At 47.3% G+C, this 24385-nt stretch overlaps 1 protein-coding gene across 7 annotated transcripts in view; it reads right to left on the reverse strand.

The window, feature by feature from the left end:
• Positions 1-24385, reverse strand: part of TBL1XR1 (TBL1X/Y related 1) — a 358018-nt gene that overhangs the window by 89884 nt on the left and 243749 nt on the right. For all 7 annotated transcript variants that reach the window (XR_010175932.1, XM_063916293.1, XM_063916294.1 and 4 more), the window contains exon 4: positions 15794-15900. Coding sequence is in view for 6 of the 7 variants with exons in the window: in XM_063916293.1 (XP_063772363.1) it covers positions 15794-15851 (58 nt within the window). In the remaining variant the exon portion in view is untranslated. The remainder of the gene's footprint in view (positions 1-15793; positions 15901-24385) is intronic.

A 24385-nucleotide genomic window follows, 5' to 3' on the forward strand; every position in this document is an offset into this window, starting at 1 on the left:
CTGCCCAGGGCGCCCCCAGCAGCGCCCTGCACCCTCCGTGACTGAGTCAGTGAGCCGTGTGACAACAATGGCGCACAGCTGCCGTGCTGTGCGCTACCTTCAAGAAGACCGAGGAGTCTTCTGCCGCCTGCTTTCCGGACCTCCGTTCTGCCGTCTCTTCAGCGTCTGTAAGGGGGATCGGCGGCGCGGCTCCGGGACGAACCCCAGGCTGACCTGTGTTCCGACTCCCTCTGGAGCTAAGTGTCCAGTAGCCTAAGACTCCAATCCATCCTGCACGCAGGTGAGTTGGAAATCTCTCCCCTAAGTCCCTCGATGCAGTGATCCTGTTGCCAGCAGGAATCACTGAGATTGAAACCTAAAAAAAAACTTTTCTAAACAGCTCTTTAGGAGAGCCACCTAGATTGCACCCTCTCGGACGGGCACAAAAACCTAACTGAGGCTTGGAGGAGGGTCATAGGGGGAGGAGCCAGTACGCACCATGTGACCTAAAAGCTTTTTTAGATGTGCCCTGTCTCCTGCGGAGCCCGCTATTCCCCATGGTCCTGACGGAGTCCCAGCATCCACTAGGACGTTAGAGAAATATGGGTGTCAGACTCCAAAACAAACATTTACTTATAGCCCAATCTAAAGTGATTGGCGATATGTAACTAAATTAAAGAAGAAAAAAAGTGTAAGAATAAAACTTAATTTAAATCCTTGTCAAAGGACACTGGAATTAACACTGGAAGAAGGGTTTTAAATTACATTATGGGGGGAATTCAAAGGTTTGAAAAGTCAGTTGGGTGTCTGTTTTTTCCTGCCTATTAGATAGGAAAACACAGACACCCAACTGACTTTTCAAACATTTGAATTCCCCCCTATATGTTCCAGATACTGTATTTGCAGAAAATAAGATTTTACTTACCGGTAAATCTATTTCTCGTAGTCTGTAGTGGATGCTGGGGACTCCGTAAGGACCATGGGGAATAGACGGGCTCCGCAGGAGACATGGGCACTTTAAGAAAGAATTTAGATTCTGGTGTGCTCTGGCTCCTCCCTCTATGTCCCTCCTCCAGACCTCAGTTAGAGAAACTGTGCCCGGAAGAGCTGACAGTACAAGGAAAGGATTTTGGGAATCCAGGGTAAGACTCATACCAGCCACACCAATCACACCGTATAACTTGTGATAACTTTACCCAGTTAACAGTATGAACAATCACAGAGCATCAGATAAACTCTGATGCAACTATAACATAACCCTTATTTAAGCAATAACTATATACAAGCATTGCAGAAGTAGTCCGCACTTGGGACAGGCGCCAAGCATCCACTACGGACTACGAGAAATCGATTTACCGGTAAGTAAAATCTTATTTTCTCTAACGTCCTAGTGGATGCTGGGGACTCCGTAAGGACCATGGGGATTATACCAAAGCTCCCAAACGGGCGGGAGAGTGCGGATGACTCTGCAGCACCGAATGAGCAAACACAAGGTCCTCCTCAGCCAGGGTATCAAACTTGTAGAACTTTGCAAAGGTGTTTGAACCTGACCAAGTAGCCGCTCGGCAAAGCTGTAATGCCGAGACCTCTCGGGCAGCCGCCCAAGAATAATAATTATAATAATAATAATTTTATTTATATAGCGCTCTTTCTCCAACAGGACTCAAGGCGCTTTACAGACATCAAAAACAATACACATGATACAGAGGATTTGAGTAATACAACAATAGACAAGCAACACAGACATAAAAGAAAAACCTTAAGCCCACAGAAAGCATAACGCAGGATTGGTGCAGGTATTTTGGGTAATGACTTCCAAGGGTTGTGTATTCCACCCTCATAGGTACCAAGTGCAGCAGCCATCTTGGGCGCTCCGCGTAGGATTACCCAGGGTGGAATAGTCTACCCCTAGAAGAGATGACACAAAATGGGGGTGATTTCAGAGTCCTACAGTTTAGATTAGGGTTCCAACAAAACCACAAGGTCCATGTATTTTTCATCCCATCCACAAGTGTACCATATGGGGCAGCCATGTTGGGCGCACTTTGAAGGTTACACTGTGGGAGGTGAGCCATACAAGGCCAAGTTCATATATTGGAAAACTGATGCTTATGTAGTCGTATGATGTACCCTGCATGTAGGGCACAATGGAAAGGTGTGCAATCAGTGGATGTAAACATTACAGGAAAACACATGGTGGGGTGGAAGCGAGCAATGAAGAGGAAAAAAAAAAAAAACCACAATAGCAGGTAACTAGTGGCAGAAGTAGGAGTGGGATAACATTTTGATCAGATCTTAGTACGGCTGGGAAGGAGAATCTGGGGGGCATACTCAGACGCAATGGTGATGTCACTGCTGATCCTGGTCCTCTTCCCCCACAGTTCCCTGTTCATCTTGATGGTTAGGCCCAGGGGCAGACTTGATGTTCTCAGCCAGAGAGGTGGTAAGCCTGGTCTTGGTGTTCTCATGTTTGAGGCGAGGAGAGGCCACATAAAGTTCCAGAGTATTTAGGTTGTAATGCAGTCGTTTGTTATCTTATTAGTTTGTTTGCCTTCTGTTTTCCTTCGGTGAAACACAGGTATAACACTGCTATTGATATTAGCTGCCACTTAATAACTAGCCACTTCATATACTAGGCACTGCAGCGTCCTAATAGGCCTGGCGTCCTATGCTGTACTGGTTAAGTAAGTCTCCAAACACAAGCTCCTTGTGATTACAACCCCCTCCCCCACACAGCAACCCTCCTCCAAAAGATGTTAATCAACTACCAAATGTGAGATCACTAAACCCCAGTCCATCACAGTTTTTGCCGACTACAGATATTAATCCACTTAACAATTTACCAAATATATCCTTTAGCTAGAAACAGTGGTCAGCCCTCTGCATTAGTTACCATATATGCTTTAGCTAGAAACAGTGGTCAGCCCTCTGCATTAGTTACCATATATGCTTTAGCTAGAAACAGTGGTCAGCCCTCTGCATTAGTTACCATATATGCTTTAGCTAGAAACAGTGGTCAGCCCTCTGCATTAGTTACCATATATGCTTTAGCTAGAAACAGTGGTCAGCCCTCTGCATTAGTTACCTGTTGGTGAAAAGGAGAGACAGGAGTCAATTCCAAGTATCAGCTGAAGATGCAACCAGTGAAACACAGGTATAACACTGCTATTGATATTAGCTGCCACTTAATAACTAGCCACTTCATATACTAGTCACTGCAGCGTCCTAATAGGCCTGGCGTCCTATGCTGTACTGAAGAGCCCACCTTCCTTGTGGAATGGGCCTTAACTGATTTAGGCAGCGGCAACCCAGCCGCAGAATGAGCATGCTGAATCGTGTTACAGATCCAGCGAGCAATAGTTTGCTTTGAAGCAGGCGCCCCAAGCTTGTTGGAAGCATACAGGATAAACAAAGATTCTGTTTCCCTGACCTTAGCCGTTCTGGCTACATAAACCTTCAAAGCCCCGACTACATCCAGTGACTCGGAATCCTCCAAGTCAGTAGTAGCCACAGGCACCACAATAGGTTGGTTTATATGAAAGGATGAAACCACTTTCGGCAGAAATTGTGGGCGGGTCCGCAATTCTGCTCTATCCGCATGGAAAACCAGATAAGGGCTTTTATGTGACAAAGCCGCCAATTCTGACACACGACTAGCCGAAGCCAAGGTTAATAGCATGACCACCTTCCACGTGAGATATTTTACTTTCACCGTTTTGAGTGGTTCAAACCAGTGTGATTTCAGGAAACTCAACACCACGTTAAGATCCCAAGGTGCCACTGGAGGCACAAAAGGGGCTGAATATGCAGCACTCCCTTTACAAACGTCTGAACTTCAGGCAGAGAAGCCAGTTCTTTTTGAAAGAAAATGGATAAGGTCGAAATCTGAACCTTAATGGAACCCAATTTAAGGCCCAAAGTCACTCCCGACTGTAGGAAGTGAAGGAAAAGGCCCAGCTGGAATTCCTCCGTAGGGGCATTCCTGGCCTCACACCAAGCCACATATTTTCGCCATATACAGTGATAATGTTGAGCCGTCACATCCTTCCTAGCCTCTATCAGCGTAGGAATGACCTCATCCGGAATGCCTTTTTCTGCTAGGATCCGGCGTTCAATCGCCATGCCGTCAAACGCAGCCGCGGTAAGTCTTGGAACAGACAGGGCCCCTGTTGCACAAGTCCTGTCCTAGAGGCAGAGGCCACGGGTCCTCTGTGAGCATTTCTTGCAGATCTGGATACCAAGTCCTTCTTGGCCAATCCGGAACAATGAGTATTGTTCTCACTCCTCTTTTCCTTATGATTCTCAGCACCTTGGGTATGAGAGGAAGAGGAGGAAATACATAGACCGACGGGAACACCCACGGTGTCACCAGTGCGTCCACAGCTATCGCCTGAGGCTCACTCAACCTGGCGCAATATCTTTGCCCTGCTGAGGAAGTCTGCTTCCCAGTTGTCCACTCCCGGAATGAACACTGCTGACAGTGCGCTTACGTGATTCTCCGCCCAGCGAAGAACTCTGGTGGCTTCTACCATCGCCACCCTGCTCCTTGTGCCGCCTTGGCGGTTTACATGAGTCACTGCGGTGATGTTGTCTGACTGAATCAGAACCGGTTGGTCGCGAAGCCGGGACTCCGCTTGACGTAGGGCGTTGTATATGGCCCTTAGTTCCAGGATGTTGATGTGAAGGCAAGTCTCCTGACTTGACCACAGCCCTTGGAAATTTTTGCCCTGTGTGACTGCCCCCCACCCTCGGAGGCTTGCATCCGTGGTCACCAGGACCCAGTCCTGAACGCCGAATCTGCGACCTTCGAGAAGGTGAGCACTCTGCCGCCACCACAGGAGAGACACCCTGGCCCTGGGGGATACGGTGATTAACCGATGCATCTGAAGATGTGATCCGGACCACTTGTCCAGTAAGTACCATTGGAAGGTCCATGCATGGAACCTGCCGAAGGGAATGGCCTCGTATGATGCCACCACCATCCTTCCCAGGACTCGAGTGCAGTGATGCACGGACACCTGTTTTGGTTTTAATAGATTCCTGACCAGTGTCACGAGCTCCTGAGCTCTCTCTATCGGGAGATAAACCCTTTTCTGGTCTGTGTCTAGGATCATGCCTAGGAGAGGCAGATGAGCTGTAGGAACCAACTGCGACTTTGGAATATATAGAATCCAGCCGTGTTGCCGTTACACTTCCAGAGAAAGTGATACGCTGTTCAGCAACTGCTCTCTTGATCTCGCTTTTATGAGGAGATCATCCAAGTACGTGATAATAGTGACACCTTGCTTACGCAGGAGCACCATCTTTTCCGCCATTACCTTGGTGAATATTCTCGGGGCCGTGGAGAGACCAAACGGCAACGTCTGAAATTGGTAATGACAATCCCGTACCACAATTCTGAGGTACGCCTGATGAGGTGGATAAATGGGGACATGAAGGTATGCATCCTTTATGTCCAGAGTCACCATAAAATCACCCCTTTCAGGCTTGCAATGACCGCTCTTAGCGATTCCATCTTGAACTTGAACCTTTTCAGGTATATGTACAGGGATTTTAAATCAATATGGGTCTGACCGAACCGTCTGGTTTCGGAACTACAACATGGTCGAATAATAACCCCCTCCTTGTTGAAGGAGGGGAACCTTGACCACCACCTGTTGAAGATACATTTTGTGAATTGCAGTTAACACTGTTTCCCTCTCGTGGGGGGAAGCTGGCAGGGCCGTCGGTGAGGGGGCATCTCCTCAAAGTCCAGCTTGTATCCCTGAGACACAATATCTATTGCCCAGGGATCTAACAGGGAGTGAACCCACTTGTGGCTGAACTTACGAAGGCGTGCCCCCACCGGGCCTAGCTCCGCCTGTGGAGCCCGTGTGACATGCGGTGGATTTTGTAGAGGCCGGGGAGGACTTCTGTTCCTGGGAACTAGCTGTGTTGTGCAGCTTCTTTCCTCTGTCACCGCCTCTGGCAAGAAAGGACGCACCTCGGACTGTCTTGTTTCTTTGTTCGAAAGGCTGCATTTGATAATGTCGTGCTTTCCTAGGCTGTGCAGGAATATAAGGCAAAATATCAGAATTACCAGCTATAGCTGTGGAGACCAGGTCCGAGAACCCTTCTCCACACAATCCTCAGCCTTCCATATGCCTCTTAAGTCGGCATCATCTGTCCATTGCATATTCTACAGGACACGTCAAGCAGAAATCGACATAGCTTTGACTCTAGGACCCAGTAGACTAGCGTCTCTTTGGGCATGTTTTATTATATATATATATATATATATATATATATATACACACACACACACATATACTAGGGTCTCAATCTCTGCTGATAAGGTACCTGTCCACGCTGCCACAGCGCTATAAACCCATGCCGACACAATCGCCGGTCTGAGTAGTGTACCAGAATGTGCACGCTATCTGCAGGATCCCTGAGGATAGCTGTTAAGTCAGGGCTACCTTTTGGGCAAACGTGACACCCTAGGGGAAGATTCCCATCGTATCCTGGCCCTAGTGGGGAAAGGATACTCCCTGAGAATGCTTTGTGGGAAGCTGCAGTCTCTTGTCTGGAGATTCCTGCTCTTTTTCATCATGAGAGGAGGGAAATTTACCTCAGCTTTCTTCCCCTTAGACATGTGTACCCTTGTGTCAGGGACAGATGAGTCATCAGTGATATGCAAAACATCTTTTATTACAATAATCATATATTGAATACTTTTCTGCCATTTTGGCTGTAACTTTGCATTATCGTAGTCGACACTGGAGTTAGACTCCGTGTCGATATCAGTGTCTATTATTTTGGATAGTGATCATTGAGAGACTCTGAAGGTCTCTGCGACATAGGGACAGACATGGGTAGATTCCCTGTCTGTTCTCTAATCTTTTGTGCAATAAATTCACCTTAGCACTTAATTACACATATCCAAACAGGTGTCGGCGTTGTCGACGGAGACACCCTCTCACACACATATTTGCTCCATCTCCTCCTTAGGGGAGCCTTTTACCTCAGACATGTCGACACACACGTACCAACACACCACACACTCAGGGAATGCTCATCTGAAGACAATTCCCCCATAAGGCCCTTTGGAGAGACAGAGAGAGAGTATGCCAGCACACACCCCAGCGCTATTATCCCAGGAATAACACAGTAACTTAATGTTAACCCAGTAGCTGCTGTTTATATTGATTTTTGCGCCTAATTATGTGGCCCCCCCCCCCCCCCCCCACCCTCTCTTTTTACCCTCTTCTACCGTGTATCTGCAGGGGAGAGCCTGGGGAGCTTCCTCTCAGCGGAGCTGTGGGAAGAAAAAAAACATGGCGCTGATGAGTGCTGAGGAAGAAGCCCCTCCCCCCCTCGACGGCGGGCTTCTGTCCCGCTTTCATGTACAATTTTTGGCGGGGGCTCATACATATATACAGTGCCCAACTGTATATATGCAAACTTTTGCCAAAGAGGTCTCTAATTGCTGCCCAGGGCGCCCCCCCCTGAGCCCTGCACCCTTACAGTGACCGGAGTATGTGGGTGTAGTGTGGGAGCAATGGCACATAGCTGCAGTGCCGTGCGCTACCTCAGTGAAGACTGGAGTCTTCTGCCGCCGATTTCGAAGTCTTCTTGATTCTTTCACCCGGCTTCTGTCTTCCGGCTCTGCGAGGGGGACGGCGGCGCAGCTCCGGGATCGGACGACAAAGGGTGAGATCCTGTGTACGATCCCTCTGGAGCTAATGGTGTCCAGTAGCCTAAGAAGCAGGACCTATCTGCAGAGAGTAGGGCTGCTTCTCTCCCCTCAGTCCCACGATGCAGGGAGTCTGTTGCCAGCAGAGCTCCCTGAAAATAAAAAAAACCTAACAAAATACTTTCTTATAGCAAGCTCAGGAGAGCTCACTAAACAGCACCCAGCTCGTCCGGGCACAGATTCAAACTGAGGTCTGGAGGAGGGACATAGAGGGAGGAGCCAGAGCACACCAGAATCTAAATTCTTTCTTAAAGTGCCCATGTCTCCTGCGGAGCCCGTCTATTCCCCATGGTCCTTACGGAGTCCCCAGCATCCAAAAGGACGTTCGAGAAAATAAATATGACCTGCTGTGAAGGGAATAGGATTGTGTATTTCACTTGTTTGTTCTAACAATCTAAAGGCATTTATTTGCATATGATATATGGGAGCACCACGATAAATCAGATTCCATATGTAACACCTTCTCTACTGAGCCTAGATTACTAAACACATAGTTAAAAAGGAATAAAAACTTCTCAAGGGAAGTTTAGAGAACTGTTCTTCAGCAAAATACATTACAGTATCTTAAACTGTTTACAAAAGTTATGACTAAAACATTGACTAAAATTAGACAAACCCCCCCCCCCCCCCAAAAAAAAAAAAAACTTGGATCCACTGACTAAAAGGCCCAACACGCTACAACGATTTTGCACATTTCATGCGATTCCGATCTATTGGGCCGATATACCGTATGAAAAGTGTCAATTCGTATGCGTTTTTGATCCAATCCGATGTGCAGTCCCTTGAGTGTAGGATCGGATTCCCTAGATCTCTAGTGCTGCAAGACTGATTTATCGGAATCGCATAGAATCGGATGGAAAATAAGAATTTACTTACCGATAATTCTATTTCTCGTAGTCCGTAGTGGATGCTGGGGACTCCGTCAGGACCATGGGGATTAGCGGCTCCGCAGGAGACAGGGCACAAAAGTAAAAGCTTTAGGATCAGGTGGTGTGCACTGGCTCCTCCCCCTATGACCCTCCTCCAAGCCTCAGTTAGGATACTGTGCCCGGACGAGCGTACACAATAAGGAAGGATTTTGAATCCCGGGTAAGACTCATACCAGCCACACCAATCACACTGTACAACCTGTGATCTGAACCCAGTTAACAGCATGATAACAGCGGAGCCTCTGAAAAGATGGCTCACAACAATAATAACCCGATTTTTGTAACAATAACTATGTACAAGTATTGCAGACAATCCGCACTTGGGATGGGCGCCCAGCATCCACTACGGACTACGAGAAATAGAATTATCGGTAAGTAAATTCTTATTTTCTCTGACGTCCTAAGTGGATGCTGGGGACTCCGTCAGGACCATGGGGATTATACCAAAGCTCCCAAACGGGCGGGAGAGTGCGGATGACTCTGCAGCACCGAGTGAGAGAACTCCAGGTCCTCCTCAGCCAGGGTGTGCCCCTGACCAAGTAGCAGCTCGGCAAAGTTGTAAAGCCGAGACCCCTCGGGCAGCCGCCCAAGATGAGCCCACCTTCCTTGTGGAATGGGCATTTACATATTTTGGCTGTGGCAGGCCTGCCACAGAATGTGCAAGCTGAATTGTACTACACATCCAACTAGCAATCGTCTGCTTAGAAGCAAGAGCACCCAGTTTGTTGGGTGCATACAGGATAACAGCAAGTCAGTTTTCCTGACTCCAGCCGTCCTGGAAACCTATATTTTCAGGGCCCTGACAACATCTAGCAACTTGGAGTCCTCCAAGTCCCTAGTAGCCGCAGGTACCACAATAAGCTGGTTCAGGTGAAACGCTGACACCACCTTAGGGAGAAACTGGGGACGAGTCCGCAGCTCTGCCCTGTCCGAATGGACAATCAGATATGGGCTTTTGTGAGACAAAGCCGCCAATTCTGACACTCGCCTGGCCGAGGCCAGGGCCAACATCATGGTCACTTTCCATGTGAAATATTTCAAATCCACAGATTTGAGCGGTTTAAACCAATGTGATTTGAGGAATCCCAGAACTACGTTGAGATCCCACAGTGCCACTGGAGGCACAAAAGGGGGTTGTATATGCAGTACTCCCTTGACAAACTTCTGGACTTCAGGAACTGAAGCCAATTCTTTCTGGAAGAAAATCGACAGGGCCGAAATTTGAACCTTAATGGACCCCAATTTGAGGCCCATAGACACTCCTGTTTGCAGGAAATGCAGGAATCGACCGAGTTGAAATTTCTTCGTGGGGCCTTCCTGGCCTCACACCACGCAACATATTTTCGCCATATGTGGTGATAATGTTGTGCGGTCACCTCCTTCCTGGCTTTGACCAGGGTAGGAATGACCTCTTCCGGAATGCCTTTTTCCATTAGGATCCGGCGTTCAACCGCCATGCCGTCAAACGCAGCCGCGGTAAGTCTTGGAACAGACATGGTACTTGCTGAAGCAAGTCCCTTCTTAGCGGCAGAGGCCATGAGTCCTCTGTGAGCATCTCTTGAAGTTCCGGGTACCAAGTCCTTCTTGGCCAATCCGGAGCCACGAGTATAGTTCTTACTCCTCTACGTCTTATAATTCTCAGTACCTTAGGTATGAGAAGAGGAGGAGGGAACACATACACCGACTGGTACACCCACGGTGTTACCAGAACGTCCACAGCTATTGCCTGAGGGTCTCTTGACCTGGCGCAATACCTGTCCAGTTTTTTGTTCAGGCGGGACGCCATCATGTCCACCTTTGGTCTTTCCCAACGGTTCACAATCATGTGGAAGACTTCCCGATGAAGTCCCCACTCTCCGGGTGGAGGTCGTGCTGAGGAAGTTTGCTTCCCAGTTGTCCACTCCCGGAATGAACACTGCTGACAGTGCTAACACATGATTTTCCGCCCAGCGAAGAATCCTTGCAGTTTCTGCCATTGCCCTCCTGCTTCTTGTGCCGCCCAGTCTGTTTACGTGGGCGACTGCCGTGATGTTGTCCCACTGGATCAATACCGGCTGACCTTGAAGCAGAGGTCTTGCTAAGCTTAGAGCATTGTAAATTGCTCTTAGCTCCAGTATATTTATGTGGAGAGAAGTCTCCAGACTTGATCACACTCCCTGGAAATTTTTTCCTTGTGTGACTGCTCCCCAGCCTTTCAGGCTGGCATCCGTGGTCACCAGGACCCAATCCTGAATGCCGAATCTGTGGCCCTTTAGTAGATGAGCACTCTGCAGCCACCACAGAAGAGACACCCTTGTCCTTGGAGACAGAGTTATCCGTTGATGCATCTGAAGATGCGATCCGGACCATTTTTCCAGCAGATCCCACTGAAAAGTTCTTGCGTGAAATCTGCCGAATGGAATCGCTTCGTAAGAAGCCACCATTTTTCCCAGGACCCTTGTGCAATGATGCACTGACACTTTTCCTGGTTTTAGGAGGTTCCAGACTAGCTCGGATAACTCCCTGGCTTTCTCCTCCGGGAGAAACACCTTTTTCTGGACTGTGTCCAGAATCATCCCTAGGAACAGCAGACGTGTCGTCGGAGACAGCTGTGATTTTGGAATATTTAGAATCCACCCGTGCTGTCGTAGAACTACTTGAGATAGTGCTACTCCGTCCAACTGTTCTCTGGACCTTGCCCTTATTAGGAGATCGTCCAAGTAAGGGATAATTAAGACGCCTTTTCTTTGAAGAAGAATCATAATTTCGGCCATTACCATGGTAAAGACCCGGGGTGCCGTGGACAATCCAAACGGCAGCGTCTGAAACGGATAGTGACAGTTTTGTACCACGAACCTGAGGTACCCTTGGTGAGAAGGGCAAATTGGGACATGGAGGTAAGCATCCTTGATGTCCAGGGACACCATATAGTCCCCTTCTTCCTGGTTCGCTATCACTGCTCTGAGTGACTCCATCTTGATTTGAACCTTTGTATGTAAGTGTTCAAATATTTCAGATTTAGAATAGGTCTCACCTAGCCGTCTGGCTTCAGTACCACAATATAGTGTGGAATAATACCCCTTTCCTTGTTGTAGGAGGGGTACTTTGATTATCACCTGCTAGGAATACAGCTTGTGAATTGTTTCCAATACTGCCTCCCTGTCGGAAGGAGACGTTGGTAAAGCAGACTTCAGGAACCTGCGAGGGGGAGACGTCTCGAATTTCCAATCTGTACCCCTGGGATACTACTTGTAGGATCCAGGGGTCCACTTGCGAGTGAGCCCACTGCGCGCTGAAACTCTTGAGACGACCCCCCACCGCAGCTGAGTCCGCTTGTACGGCCCCAGCGTCATGCTGAGGACTTGGCAAAAGCGGTGGAGGGTTTCTGTTCCTGGGAATGGGCTGCCTGCTGCAGTCTTCTTCCCTTTCCTCTATCCCTGGGCAGATATGACTGGCCTTTTGCCTGCTTGCCCTTATGGGAACGAAAGGACTGAGGCTGAAAAGACGGTGTCTTTTTCTGCTGAGATGTGACTTGGGGTAAAAAAGGTGGATTTTCCAGCTGTTGCCGTGGCCACCAGGTCCGATGGACCGACCCCAAATAACTCCTCCCCTTTATACGGCAATACTTCCATGTGCCGTTTGGAATCTGCATCACCTGACCACTGTCGTGTCCATAAACATCTTCTGGCAGATATGGACATCGCACTTACTCTTGATGCCAGAGTGCAAATATCCCTCTGTGCATCTCGCATATATAGAAATGCATCCTTTAAATGCTCTATAGTCAATAAAATACTGTCCCTGTCAAGGGTATCAATATTTTCAGTCAGGGAATCCGACCAAGCCACCCCAGCGCTGCACACCCAGGCTGAGGCGATCGCTGGTCGCAGTATAACACCAGTATGTGTGTATATACTTTTTAGGATATTTTCCAGCCTCCTATCAGCTGGCTCCTTGAGGGCGGCCGTATCTGGAGACGGTAACGCCACTTGTTTTGATAAGCGTGTGAGCGCCTTATCCACCCTAAGGGGTGTTTCCCAACGCGCCCTAACTTCTGGCGGGAAAGGGTATAACGCCAATAATTTTCTATCGGGGAAAACCCACGCATCATCACACACTTCATTTAATTTATCTGATTCAGGAAAAACTACAGGTAGTTTTTTCACACCCCACATAATACCCTCTTTTGTGGTACTTGTAGTATCAGAAATATGTAACACCTCCTTCATTGCCCTTAACATGTAACATGTGGCCCAAATGGAAAATACGTTTGTTTCTTCACCGTCGACACTGGAGTCAGTGTCCGTGTCTGTGTCGACCGACTGAGGTAAATGGGCGTTTTAAAGCCCCTGACAGTGTTTGAGACGCCTGGACAGGTACTAATTGGTTTGCCGGCCGTCTCATGTCGTCAACCGACCTTGCAGCGTGTTGACATTATCGCGTAATTCCCTAAATAAGCCATCCATTCCGGTGTCGACTCCCTAGAGAGTGACATCACCATTACAGGCAATTGCTCCGCCTCCTCACCAACATCGTCCTCATACATGTCGACACACACGTACCGACACACAGCACACACACAGGGAATGCTCTGATAGAGGACAGGACCCCACTAGCCCTTTGGGGAGACAGAGGGAGAGTTTGCCAGCACACACCAAAACGCTATAATTATACAGGGACAACCTTTATATAAGTGTTTTTCCCTTATAGCATCTTAATATATATAATCATATCGCCAAATAAGTGCCCCCCCTCTCTGTTTTAACCCTGTTTCTGTAGTGCAGTGCAGGGGAGAGCCTGGGAGCCTTCCCACCAGCATTTCTGAGAGGGAAAATGGCGCTGTGTGCTGAGGAGAATAGGCTCCGCCCCCTTTTCGGCGGGCTTCTTCTCCCGTTTTTCTGAGACCTGGCAGGGGTTAAATACATCCATATAGCCCCAGGGGCTATATGTGATGTATCTTTTAGCCAGTATAGGTATTTCATTGCTGCCCAGGGCGCCCCCCCCAGCGCCTTGCACCCTCAGTGACCGCTGGTGTGAAGTGTGCTGACAACAATGGCGCACAGCTGCAGTGCTGTGCGCTACCTCATGAAGACTGAAAAGTCTTCTGCCGCCGGTTTCTGGACCTCTTCACTCTTCGGCATCTGCAAGGGGGTCGGCGGCGCGGCTCCGGGACCGGACTCCATGGCTGGGCCTGTGTTCGATCCCTCTGGAGCTAATGGTGTCCAGTAGCCTAAGAAGCCAATCCATCCTGCACGCAGGTGAGTTCACTTCTTCTCCCCTAAGTCCCTCGTAGCAGTGATCCTGTTGCCAGCAGGACTCACTGAAAATAAAAACCCTAACAAAACTTTTACTCTAAGCAGCTCTTTAGGAGAGCCACCTAGATTGCACCCTTCTCAGCCGGGCACAAAAATCTAACTGAGGCTTGGAGGAGGGTCATAGGGGGAGGAGCCAGTGCACACCACCTGATCCTAAAGCTTTTACTTTTGTGCCCTGTCTCCTGCGGAGCCGCTAATCCCCATGGTCCTGACGGAGTCCCCAGCATCCACTTAGGACGTCAGAGAAAATGGTGTTATGTGCATGCGATATATCGCATGTGATGTATCGCACAAATTTGACTGCCATTCCTCAGGACACTCCCATTCCCCCAATCCAGCCCATCAGATATATCTTATGGTACAATTATATGCCATAAGAGATATCGCATGCGATTTATCTTATGCAAAAATAGCACAAAAGTACAAAATCGTATGGAATCACTCTCGGGAAGTCCCATGGGGAGTTCAAGGGAAATCTCATACGACCTCAGCCTCAGACATATCGTTGTAGTGTATGGGGCCCTTAAATCTTGACTAAAAGGAAGCAAAAGAAAAAAACGAATATGCGACTTACAACCAGCTACAATTTGAAGTAAGAGACTGAAGGTCCCCATACATCAGCAATCGCAAAAAACTATTTGCAGATTGAGATTTTTTTTTCCCATATTTAAATCTAGCAATTTGCGCCCCATACATTACAGAAATTTTTCAGCGATTTAGAGACCTTCAGCAAATACAGACTTGTCAATCATGAAAGGCTCATCAGTTTACTAGAAGCAGTCTGCAAATATGCTGATTGTTACTATACACTAATATACAGCCACAACTGATCTGTGAAATCCAACATGTTGGACAACCTGAATTAACAATCCCAATCACTTTTAGGTTGGAATCTGCGAAGCCCATCCAAACACTGCAGATTTATTTACACAATCATCTGCAAAACTACAAATTGCCCCAATTAATTGCTGATGTATGGGGTCCTTAAAGCTGGCCATACACCTAACGATTTATTATACAATCTGGCTGTTTGGAACGAAAATCTGGTAATATATGGGAGCAACTGACTATTTGTTCTGAAATGCCAGAAAACTGACAAAAATGGTCAGACAATTTGATTCAGCCAATTCGTTTTAAGAGTAAAACTAAAGTGAAAATCCTTGTCAAAATTAACACTGCTCACCTGTGCATAAATAAAGAGATTCAGAAAACATGACCTGTTGGGGGTACCCGAGTACTGGTGCTGAGAAGCCCTGTGCTAGAGAACACCCATACCTAAACATTTCTATACCTTAATTGTAAAAAGTAGGAGTTTGGGGAGAGAACTGTTACAATAACACTGGTCCCATCACTTGGGATCTGGTCTTTAATATAACATTGGAACCCAGAACTAATGTAAGCTTTAAAAAAAAGTAATCTGGTAAAAAAAAAAAAAAAAAAAAAGAGTAATATGGTAAAATGCTCTAAAATCTGGATCACAAGAACAGACTACATACAAAATAAATGACGAGTTAAGTTTTACAGAATGGGGACACATCCTGCAGGCTTCTCAGTTGATTTCAGACATGAATGACCAGGATCCTGTCAGAATTTCGACTGGTTCTGAATGTTGACAGTTAGAATGTTAATATGGACATACGGTCGACAGAAAAATATTGACATTTAGTATGTCAACACCGGTATTTTGAAAGTACATTTTTTGTATTTGTAGGTTTAGGTTATTACAGCGTTTCCCTAACTCTGCCATTACAGCCTAGGTTTTAAAGGAAATCCACGCTACAGTCCAAATGGTTAAATCAAGTTAACCGAGTCACTAACAAGTCACCTTTAAATATTTTATGCCATAAATAACTCACCCGATTCTTGCAAGTATCTGTACACCAAGAAGTTAACCTCATCACTGCTTATACTCATCTTTATGCCCACTTAAACCATGAGTTCACAGCAAAACTGCAGTTATTACCTAAAGAGATAAACAAAATTTATGATTGTACAAAGGGTGAAGACAAAGTTAAAATGCAGAATACACTTTCAAGGGACTTCGCTACTATTTGAGAATCCACGGTGCAGGGCAATACTGTTAGCAGGTAGTAAGAGTGGGCCCAAAGCGGAATTAGATGGAAATAATATAGCTCAACTGCTACATAATAGTGATTAGTCAGCATTAGAATTAACATTTGGACAAATGTTTTCATGACAAAAGGTTTTGATAAGGAGATACTAGATTTGCATCAATTATAGTCAATTTAAATAAAACACAAGAAACATTCAGCCAACACATTTGTCAAAACCTTTCCACAATTTACCAAATTTGTCGATACCCTTAAAGTACATTGGAACAAAGACTCCATCCAGAAAAGTGATGAAATTTAAAGCTATTGGCGCATGTATACCAGTACCAGCCTGACTTTGGTATGTCACAGGAGTATATTTTTTACTAAGGTGTGAGGTGTTTTTTTTTGTTTGTTTGGTTTTTTTTTTAGAAGTGGAGATGTTGTCCATAGCAACCAAGCAGATTCTAGCTATCATCTTCTATGTTAAGAGGCATATATAGAGAAAAACAATCACGGCTAACCAGGCAGGTAGCACCATTCACATTGAAGAATGACTGCGGTAAAATTGTGTTATTTGAACGCGTTTCAGTAGCAGAGACTCAAAATCTTGACAGAGGTTGCAAATGTTAAGAACAAAAATCTTCACATCTCTGCCAAACTAAACTAAAATGGGGGTGGTCTTTCAGCAGGACAATCATCCAAAAACACTGGTGTGAACAACACAAAATAAATATATAGACAGATATATACTTTCTAGCCATAATTGCTACCCAGCTAACAAGAGATATTACAAGGTATGGACAGATTGCTCCATAGCTTCCAATAAATACTCAATAAGGTGCCAAAGCTTCAAATTGTAAAAAAATAAAAATAAAAGCAGCAGTTGCAAGGAGAAATGCTAATTTTATAATCAGCAGCTGCTGCCAAAATAAAAAAATGGGATTTTGGTACCTACCGGTAAATCCTTTTCTCCTAGTCCGTAGAGGATGCTGGGGACTGCAAAAGGACCATGGGGTATAGACGGATCTGCAGGAGATTGGGCACCCTATAAAAAGACTTAAACTGGGTGTGAACTGGCTCCTCCCTCTATGCCCCTCCTCCAGACCTCAGTTAGAAAACTGTGCCCAGGAGATATGGACATTTCGAGGAAAGAATTTATAATTGAGTGTCATACCAGCTCACACCATGAGCATACCGCAAGACATGGCCTTCAACAGAATACCAGCCCACGGTATGAAAAACCCACAGCCATATGCTGAGAGAATAGGTAACACAACCTGTGTGTCAACCCAACCACTAATAAGAAACCACATGCCAAGGCATGAACAACGTCAGCGATAGCCTGACAGAGAAGAAACACCACAAAGTTCAACCAAAATCAATAACTGCAGACACAGTACGCACTGGGACGGGCGCCCAGCATCCTCTACGGACTAGAAGAAAAGGATTTACCGGTAGGTTCCAAAATCCCATTTTCTCTTACGTCCTAGAGAATGCTGGGGACTCCAAAAGGACCATGGGGTCTATACCAAAGCTCCAGAACGGGCGGGAGAGTGCGGACGACTCTGCAGCACTGATTGAGCAACCCACGAGGTCCCCATCAACCAGGATATCAAACTTGTAGAGTTTAGCAAAGGTGCTCGAAACCCGACCAAGTAGCCGCTCGGCAAAGTTAACCCGCCGAAACACCTCGGGCATCCCCCCAAGAAGAGCCTATCATCCTAGTAGAGTGGGTCTCCCCCAACTCCGGTAACGGCAATCCAGCCGTAGAACTAGCACACCGAATCCCATCACAGATCCCGCATGTAACAGACTGCAGAGATGCAGGCGCCCCAAGCACGCTGGGAGCATACCGGACAAACAGAGCCTCTGTTTTCCGCAACTAAGCCCAATTGACTACATAAATCTTCAAAGGCCTGACTACATCAAGAGACATTGAATCAGCCAATACTGAAGTTACAACGGGCATTAAACTAGGCAGGAGTTTGATAAACCCCAACAACCCTTTTCGGCAGAACTATCAGAGTTCTCAATTCGATCCACTTGGAAGCTCAAACAGGGGCTCCTGTGAGACAAAGCCGCTACTTCCGACAACCGCCTTGTGGTCGCCCAAAGAGAACAAAAAGCATGACCACTCTCCAAGAGAGAAATTTTAACAACCTTTAATAAAGGTTCCAACCAGTGAGACACCACGTCAAGAGCCCACTGTGCCAATGGGGCACCAATGGAGGTTGGATGTTTAGTACTCCTTTCACGAAAGTCTGAACTTCCGGAGAGGTTGACAATGCTTTTTTTTTCTTCTTCTTAATTTACAAGGCCAAAACTGCCCTGAAACGGAGCTAAACTGTAGGCCAGGATCCACATCTGCTTGCAAAGAATGGAGAAAAAAACGACTCAGCTGCAATCTGCCGTAGGAAGCTTCTTAGATATACACCAAGACACATATTTACGCCAAATACGGTGTTAAGGCTTCGCCGTAACTTCTTTTATAGCCTGAAGAAGTGCGGAAATGACCTCACAGGGAATACCCGATCGGACTAGGATATGATCTTGCTGTAACTGTTCCTCCCGTAGAGGAAAAGGCCAGGGATCTTCTATGAATAAATCTTGAAGCACTGGATTCCAAGCCCTCCTTGGCTAGACCTGAACAATAAAGATCGCCGAAACCTCAGTTCTTCTTACGGTTATCACCTTCAGCAGAGTGAAAACGTGAAAACGGAGGGGACACATAGACCGACTAAAAACACCCAAGGTGTCACGATGGCGTTCACTGCTATAGCTTGAGTGTCCCTTGACCTGGAACCATATTCCTGAGGTCTCTCGCTGAGGCGAGACGCCAACATACCCAATTGAGGCACTCCTTGAAGACTTGTCACTTTTGTAAAATTTCTCGAAGGCGACCGTATTTCTCCCGGATGGAGACCGCGTCTGCAGAGGAAATCTATTTCTCCGTCATTTACGTCCGGAACTAAGACTTTACCAGTCTTTTCACCCAGCGGAAAAATATTTCAGCTTCTGCCATTGCCGCTTTGATCCTTGTTCCGCCTTAGCGGCTTACTTACGCCACTGCTGTCAAGTCGTCAGACAGAATTAACACGGGCAGATAACAAAAAATATGTTCGTGGAAACAGCTCTTACTTCAAGAAACCTTATTGTAGACAAACTTCGCAGCTTGCCGTTTCCACTTGAAATACTTCCCATGCAAGGACTGCTCCCCAGTCTCAGCGATCTGCATACATGGACACCAGGATCTAATCCTGGATCCCGAACCTTCGTCTCTCTAGGAGGTGAGAACTGAGCAGACACCAGAGGAGCGATATCCTGGCCATTAGAGTTATATTCCGGTGCATGTGCCGGTGAGACCCAGACCACATTCCCAACAGGTCCCGTGAAAACCCCTCTGGCATTTGACCTCACCAAAAAGGCCTCTTAGGCTGCACCCAACTTCTTCATCAACGGAACATATTGATGGAGCGGCACTGCAAACCTGATCCGACTCCGGATCCTCAGTCAGTATCTACCTTGATACCACCTCCGACATCTATGACAAAGGGAACAACCGCCTTTCCCTGTGTTGAAGAACAGTCAGAAAGAGACAACGATTTGTACCACTTGTTTCTTGACCTCGCCTCAAACAGGCGAACATCTCATTACAGAATAACAATGGCTCTTACTTCAGCAAGAAAACCATCACACAACCATCACTCCAGTGAAATGTCAAAGACAATCCTGGCTATTCTGCCAGGTAATCTGAATGCGTAGAACACCGCATGTAAACTTTTTTTTTTTTTTTTTTTTCGGGACAGGAGGACAAGGCCCTGACCTGACGCACCTCTGGTATGGCGTCGCGTACTACTTCCTCCTCCAAAGGGGAAACGGCAATATCCATTTGAAAATCAGTGAGGGGAAACATCTGTAACACCAGAATGTCCCCCTCTGGATTCTATAAGGAACTCACCGGTCCTAGTCCATTCCTGGACTAACTGCAAGTAGTAACCGAGTCCTCACCGGAGCGGGACCCCGCTCTATAGACTCTGCGACATGTGGTGTATGTGATAAAAACAGAAACGACCTCCTCTTCTGCGAAACTAACAAGGCTGCAGACCTCTTACCTGTTCACCTTCCACAGGCTGCACAGAAAAGGAGAAAAAAAATAACCTACCGGTAAATCTTTTCTCGTAGTCCGTAGAGGATGCTGGGGACTCCGTAAGGACCATGGGGATAGACGGGCTCCGCAGGAGACATGGACACCCTAAGAAAGACTTTGACTCTGTGTGTGCACCGGCTCCTCCCTCTATGCCCCTCCTCCAGACCTCAGTTAGAGAAACTGTGCCCAGAGGAGACGGACAGTACGAGGAAAGGATTTTAGTTAATCCAAGGGCAAGATTCACACCAGCCACACCGTATAACTTGTGATATACTATCTAGTTAACAGTATGAAAAAACAACATATCATCGGTCCAAAACCGATGAAACTATAAACATAACCCTTATGTAAGCAAGAACTATATACAAGTCTTGCAGAAGTAGTCCGCACTTGGGACGGGCGCCCAGCATCCTCTACGGACTACGAGAAAAAGATTAACCGGTAGGCTTAAAATCTTATTTTCTCTAACGTCCTAGAGGATGCTGGGGACTCCGTAAGGACCATGGGGATCATACCAAAGCTCCCAAACGGGCGGAAGAGTGCGGATGACTCTGCAGCACCGATTGAGCAAACAGGAGGTCCTCCTCAACCAGGGTATCAAACTTATAGAACTTTGCAAAGGTGTTTGACCCCGACCAAGTAGCAGCTCGACACAGCTGTAGTGCCGAGACCCCTCGGGCAGCCGCCCAAGACGAGCCCACCTTCCTAGTGGAATGGGCCTTAACAGATTTCGGTAACGGCAATCCTGTCGTAGAATGCGCCTGCTGAATCGTGTTACAGATCCAGCGAGCAATAGTCTGCTTTGAAGCAGAGCCGCCAACCTTGTTGGCTGCATACAGGACAAACAGTGCTTCTGTTTTCCTGATCCTAGCCGTTCTGGCCACGTAAATTTTCAAAGCCCTGACCACATCCAGGGACTCGGAATCCTCCAAGTCACGTGTAGCCACAGGCACGACAATAGGTTGGTTCATATGAAAGGATGAGACCACCTTAGGTAGGAATTGAGGACGGGTCCGCAATTCCGCTCTATCCATATGGAAAACCAGATAGGGGCTTTTATGTGATAAAGCCGCCAATTCCGAAACTCGCCTAGCCGAAGCCAAGGCTAACAACATGACCACCTTCCAAGTGAGATATTTCAACTCCACTGTTTTAAGTGGTTCAAACCAATGTGACTTAAGGAAACTTAACACCACGTTAAGGTCCCAAGGCACCACCGGAGGTACAAAATGAGGCTGAATATGCAGTACTCCCTTCACAAAAGTCTGTACTTCAGGTAAAGAGGCAAATTCCTTTTGAAAGAAAATGAATAAGGCCGAAATCTGAACTTTAATGGAGCCTAACTTTAGGCCCAAATTCACTCCAGTCTGTAGGAAGTGAAGAAAACGGCCTAGATGGAATTATTCAGTAGGAGCATTCCAGGCCTCACACCAAGAAACATATTTACGCCATATTCGGTGATAATGTTTAGATGTCACGTCCTTCCTAGCCTTTATTAACGTAGGAATGACCTCATCCGGAATACCTTTTTCCGCTAGGATCCGGCGTTCAACCGCCATGCCGTCAAACGCAGCCGCGGTAAGTCTTGGAACAGACAGGGACCTTGTTGTAACAGGTCCTGCCTTAGAGGAAGAGGCCACGGATCTTCTGTGAGCATTTCCTGCAGATCCGGATACCAGGTCCTTCGTGGCCAATCCGGAACAATGAGTATTGTTCTCACTCCTCTTTTTCTTATTATCCTCAACACCTTGGGTATGAGAGGAAGAGGAGGAAACACATAGACCGACTTGAACACCCACGGTGTCACTAGGGCGTCCACAGCTACCGCCTGAGGGTCTCTTGACCTGGCGCAATACCTTTGTAGCTTTTTGTTGGGACGGGACGCCATCATATCTATTTGGGGCAGTCACCACCGACTTGCAATCTGCGCGAAGACTTCTTGATAAAGTCCCCACTATCCCGGATGCAGGTCGTGTCTGCTGAGGAAGTCTGCTTCCCAGTTGTCCACTCCCGGAATGAACACTGCTGACAGAGCGCTTACATGATTCTCCGCCCAGCGAAGAATTCTGGTGGCTTCCGCCATTGCCACCCTGCTCCTTGTGCCGCCTTGGCGGTTTACATGAGCTACTGCGGTGACGTTGTCTGACTGGATCAGAACTGGTCGATCACGAAGTAAGATCTCCGCTTGACGTAGGGCGTTGTATATGGCCCTTAGTTCCAGGATGTTGATGTGAAGACAAGTCTCTTGACTTGACCAAAGGCCTTGGAAATTTCTTCAATGTGTGACTGCTCCCCAACCTCGGAGGCTCGCGTCCGTGGTCAGCAGGATCCAGTCCTGAATGCCGAACCTGCGGCCCTCTAGAAGGTGAGCACTTTTCAGCCACCACAGGAGAGATACTCTGGCCCTGGGGGACAGGGTGATCCACTGATGCATTTGCAGATGTGACCTGGACCATTTGTCCAATAGGTCCCATTGGAATGTCCTTGCATGGAATCTGCCGTAGGGAATGGCTTCGTATGTCGCCACCATTTTTCCCAGGACTTGTGTGCAATGACGTATTGACACTTGTTTTGGCTTCAACAGGTTCATGACTAGAGTCATGAGTTCCTGCGCTTTTTCTGTCGGAAGAAAATCCTCTTCTGGTCTGTGTCCAGAATCATGCCCAAGAAGGGCAGACGAGTTGTAGGATTCAGCTGCGACTTTGGAATATTGATAATCCAGCCGCGTCGCTGTAACACAGTCAGTGAAAGTGAGACGCTGTTAAGCAACTTCTCCCGTGATCTCGCTTTTATGAGGAGATCGTCCAAGTACGGGATAATTGTGACACCCTGTTTGCGCAGGAGCACCATCATTTCCGCCATTACCTTGGTGAAAATTCTCGGGCCCGTGGAAAGCCCAAACGGCAACGTCTGAAATTGGTAATGACAATCCTGTACCGCAAATCTCAGGTACGCCTGATGAGGAGGATATATGGGAACATGCAGGTATGCATCCTTTATGTCCAGAGATACCATAAAATCTCCCTCTTCCAGGCTGGCGATGACCGCTCTGAGCGATTCCATCTTGAACTTGAACCGTTTTAAGTAAAGGTTCAGGGATTTTAAATTCAAAATGGGTCTGACCGAACCGTCCGGTTTCGGGACCACAAACAGAGTTGAGTAGTACCCCTTGCCTCTTTGAAGCAGGGGAACCTCTACCACCACTTGTTGAAGACACAATTTGCGAATCGCATGTAACACTATCTCCCTTTCCAGGGGGGAAGTCGGTAGGGCCGATTTGAAAAACCGGCGAGGAGGCACCTCTTCGAATTCCAGCTTGTAACCCTGGGAAACAATTTCTATTGCCCAGGGATCCACCTGTGAGTGAACCCAGATGTGGCTGAAAAGTCGAAGACGTGCCCCCACTGGGGCGGACTCCCTCAGGAGAGCCCCAGCGTCATGTGGTGGATTTTGCAGAGGCCGGGGAGGACTTTTGTTCCTGGGAACTAGCTGTGTTATGCAGCTTCTTCCCTCTGCCCTTACCTCTGGCAAGAAAGGACGATCCACATACTCTCTTGCTTTTATTGGAACGAAAGGACTGCATTTGATAATGAGACACTTTAGATTGTGAGGGAATATATGGCAAAAAAGTCGATTTACCTGCCGTAGCGACTAGGTCCGAGAGGCCCTCTCCAAACAATTCCTCACCCTTGTAAGGCAACAACTCCATGTGTCTCTTGGAGTCGGCATCACCTGACCACTGTCGGGTCCATAAGACACGCCTAGCAGAAAATAAGATTTTACTCACCGGTAAATCTATTTCTCGTAGTCCGTAGTGGATGCTGGGGACTCCGTAAGGACCATGGGGAATAGACGGGCTCCGCAGGAGACTGGGCACTCTAAGAAAGATTTAGTACTACTGGTGTGCACTGGTTCCTCCCTCTATGCCCCTCCTCCAGACCTCAGTTAAGTAAACTGCGCCCGAAAGAGCAGACATTATAAGGAAGGGATTTTGGAATCCCGGGTAAGACTCATACCAGCCACACCAATCACACCGTATAACTTGTGATACACTTATCCAGTCAACAGTATGAACTACAACAGGGCATCAAACAATGGATGCCAACATAACATAACCCATTATTAAGTAATAACTATATACACGTATTGCAGAAAGTACGCACTAGGGACGGGCGCCCAGCATCCACTACGGACTACGAGAAATAGATTTACCGGTGAGTAAAATCTTATTTTCTCTAACGTCCTAG

This window comes from Pseudophryne corroboree, chromosome 4 (genome assembly GCF_028390025.1).
Source record: "Pseudophryne corroboree isolate aPseCor3 chromosome 4, aPseCor3.hap2, whole genome shotgun sequence".
Taxonomy (NCBI): Eukaryota; Metazoa; Chordata; class Amphibia; order Anura; family Myobatrachidae; genus Pseudophryne; species Pseudophryne corroboree.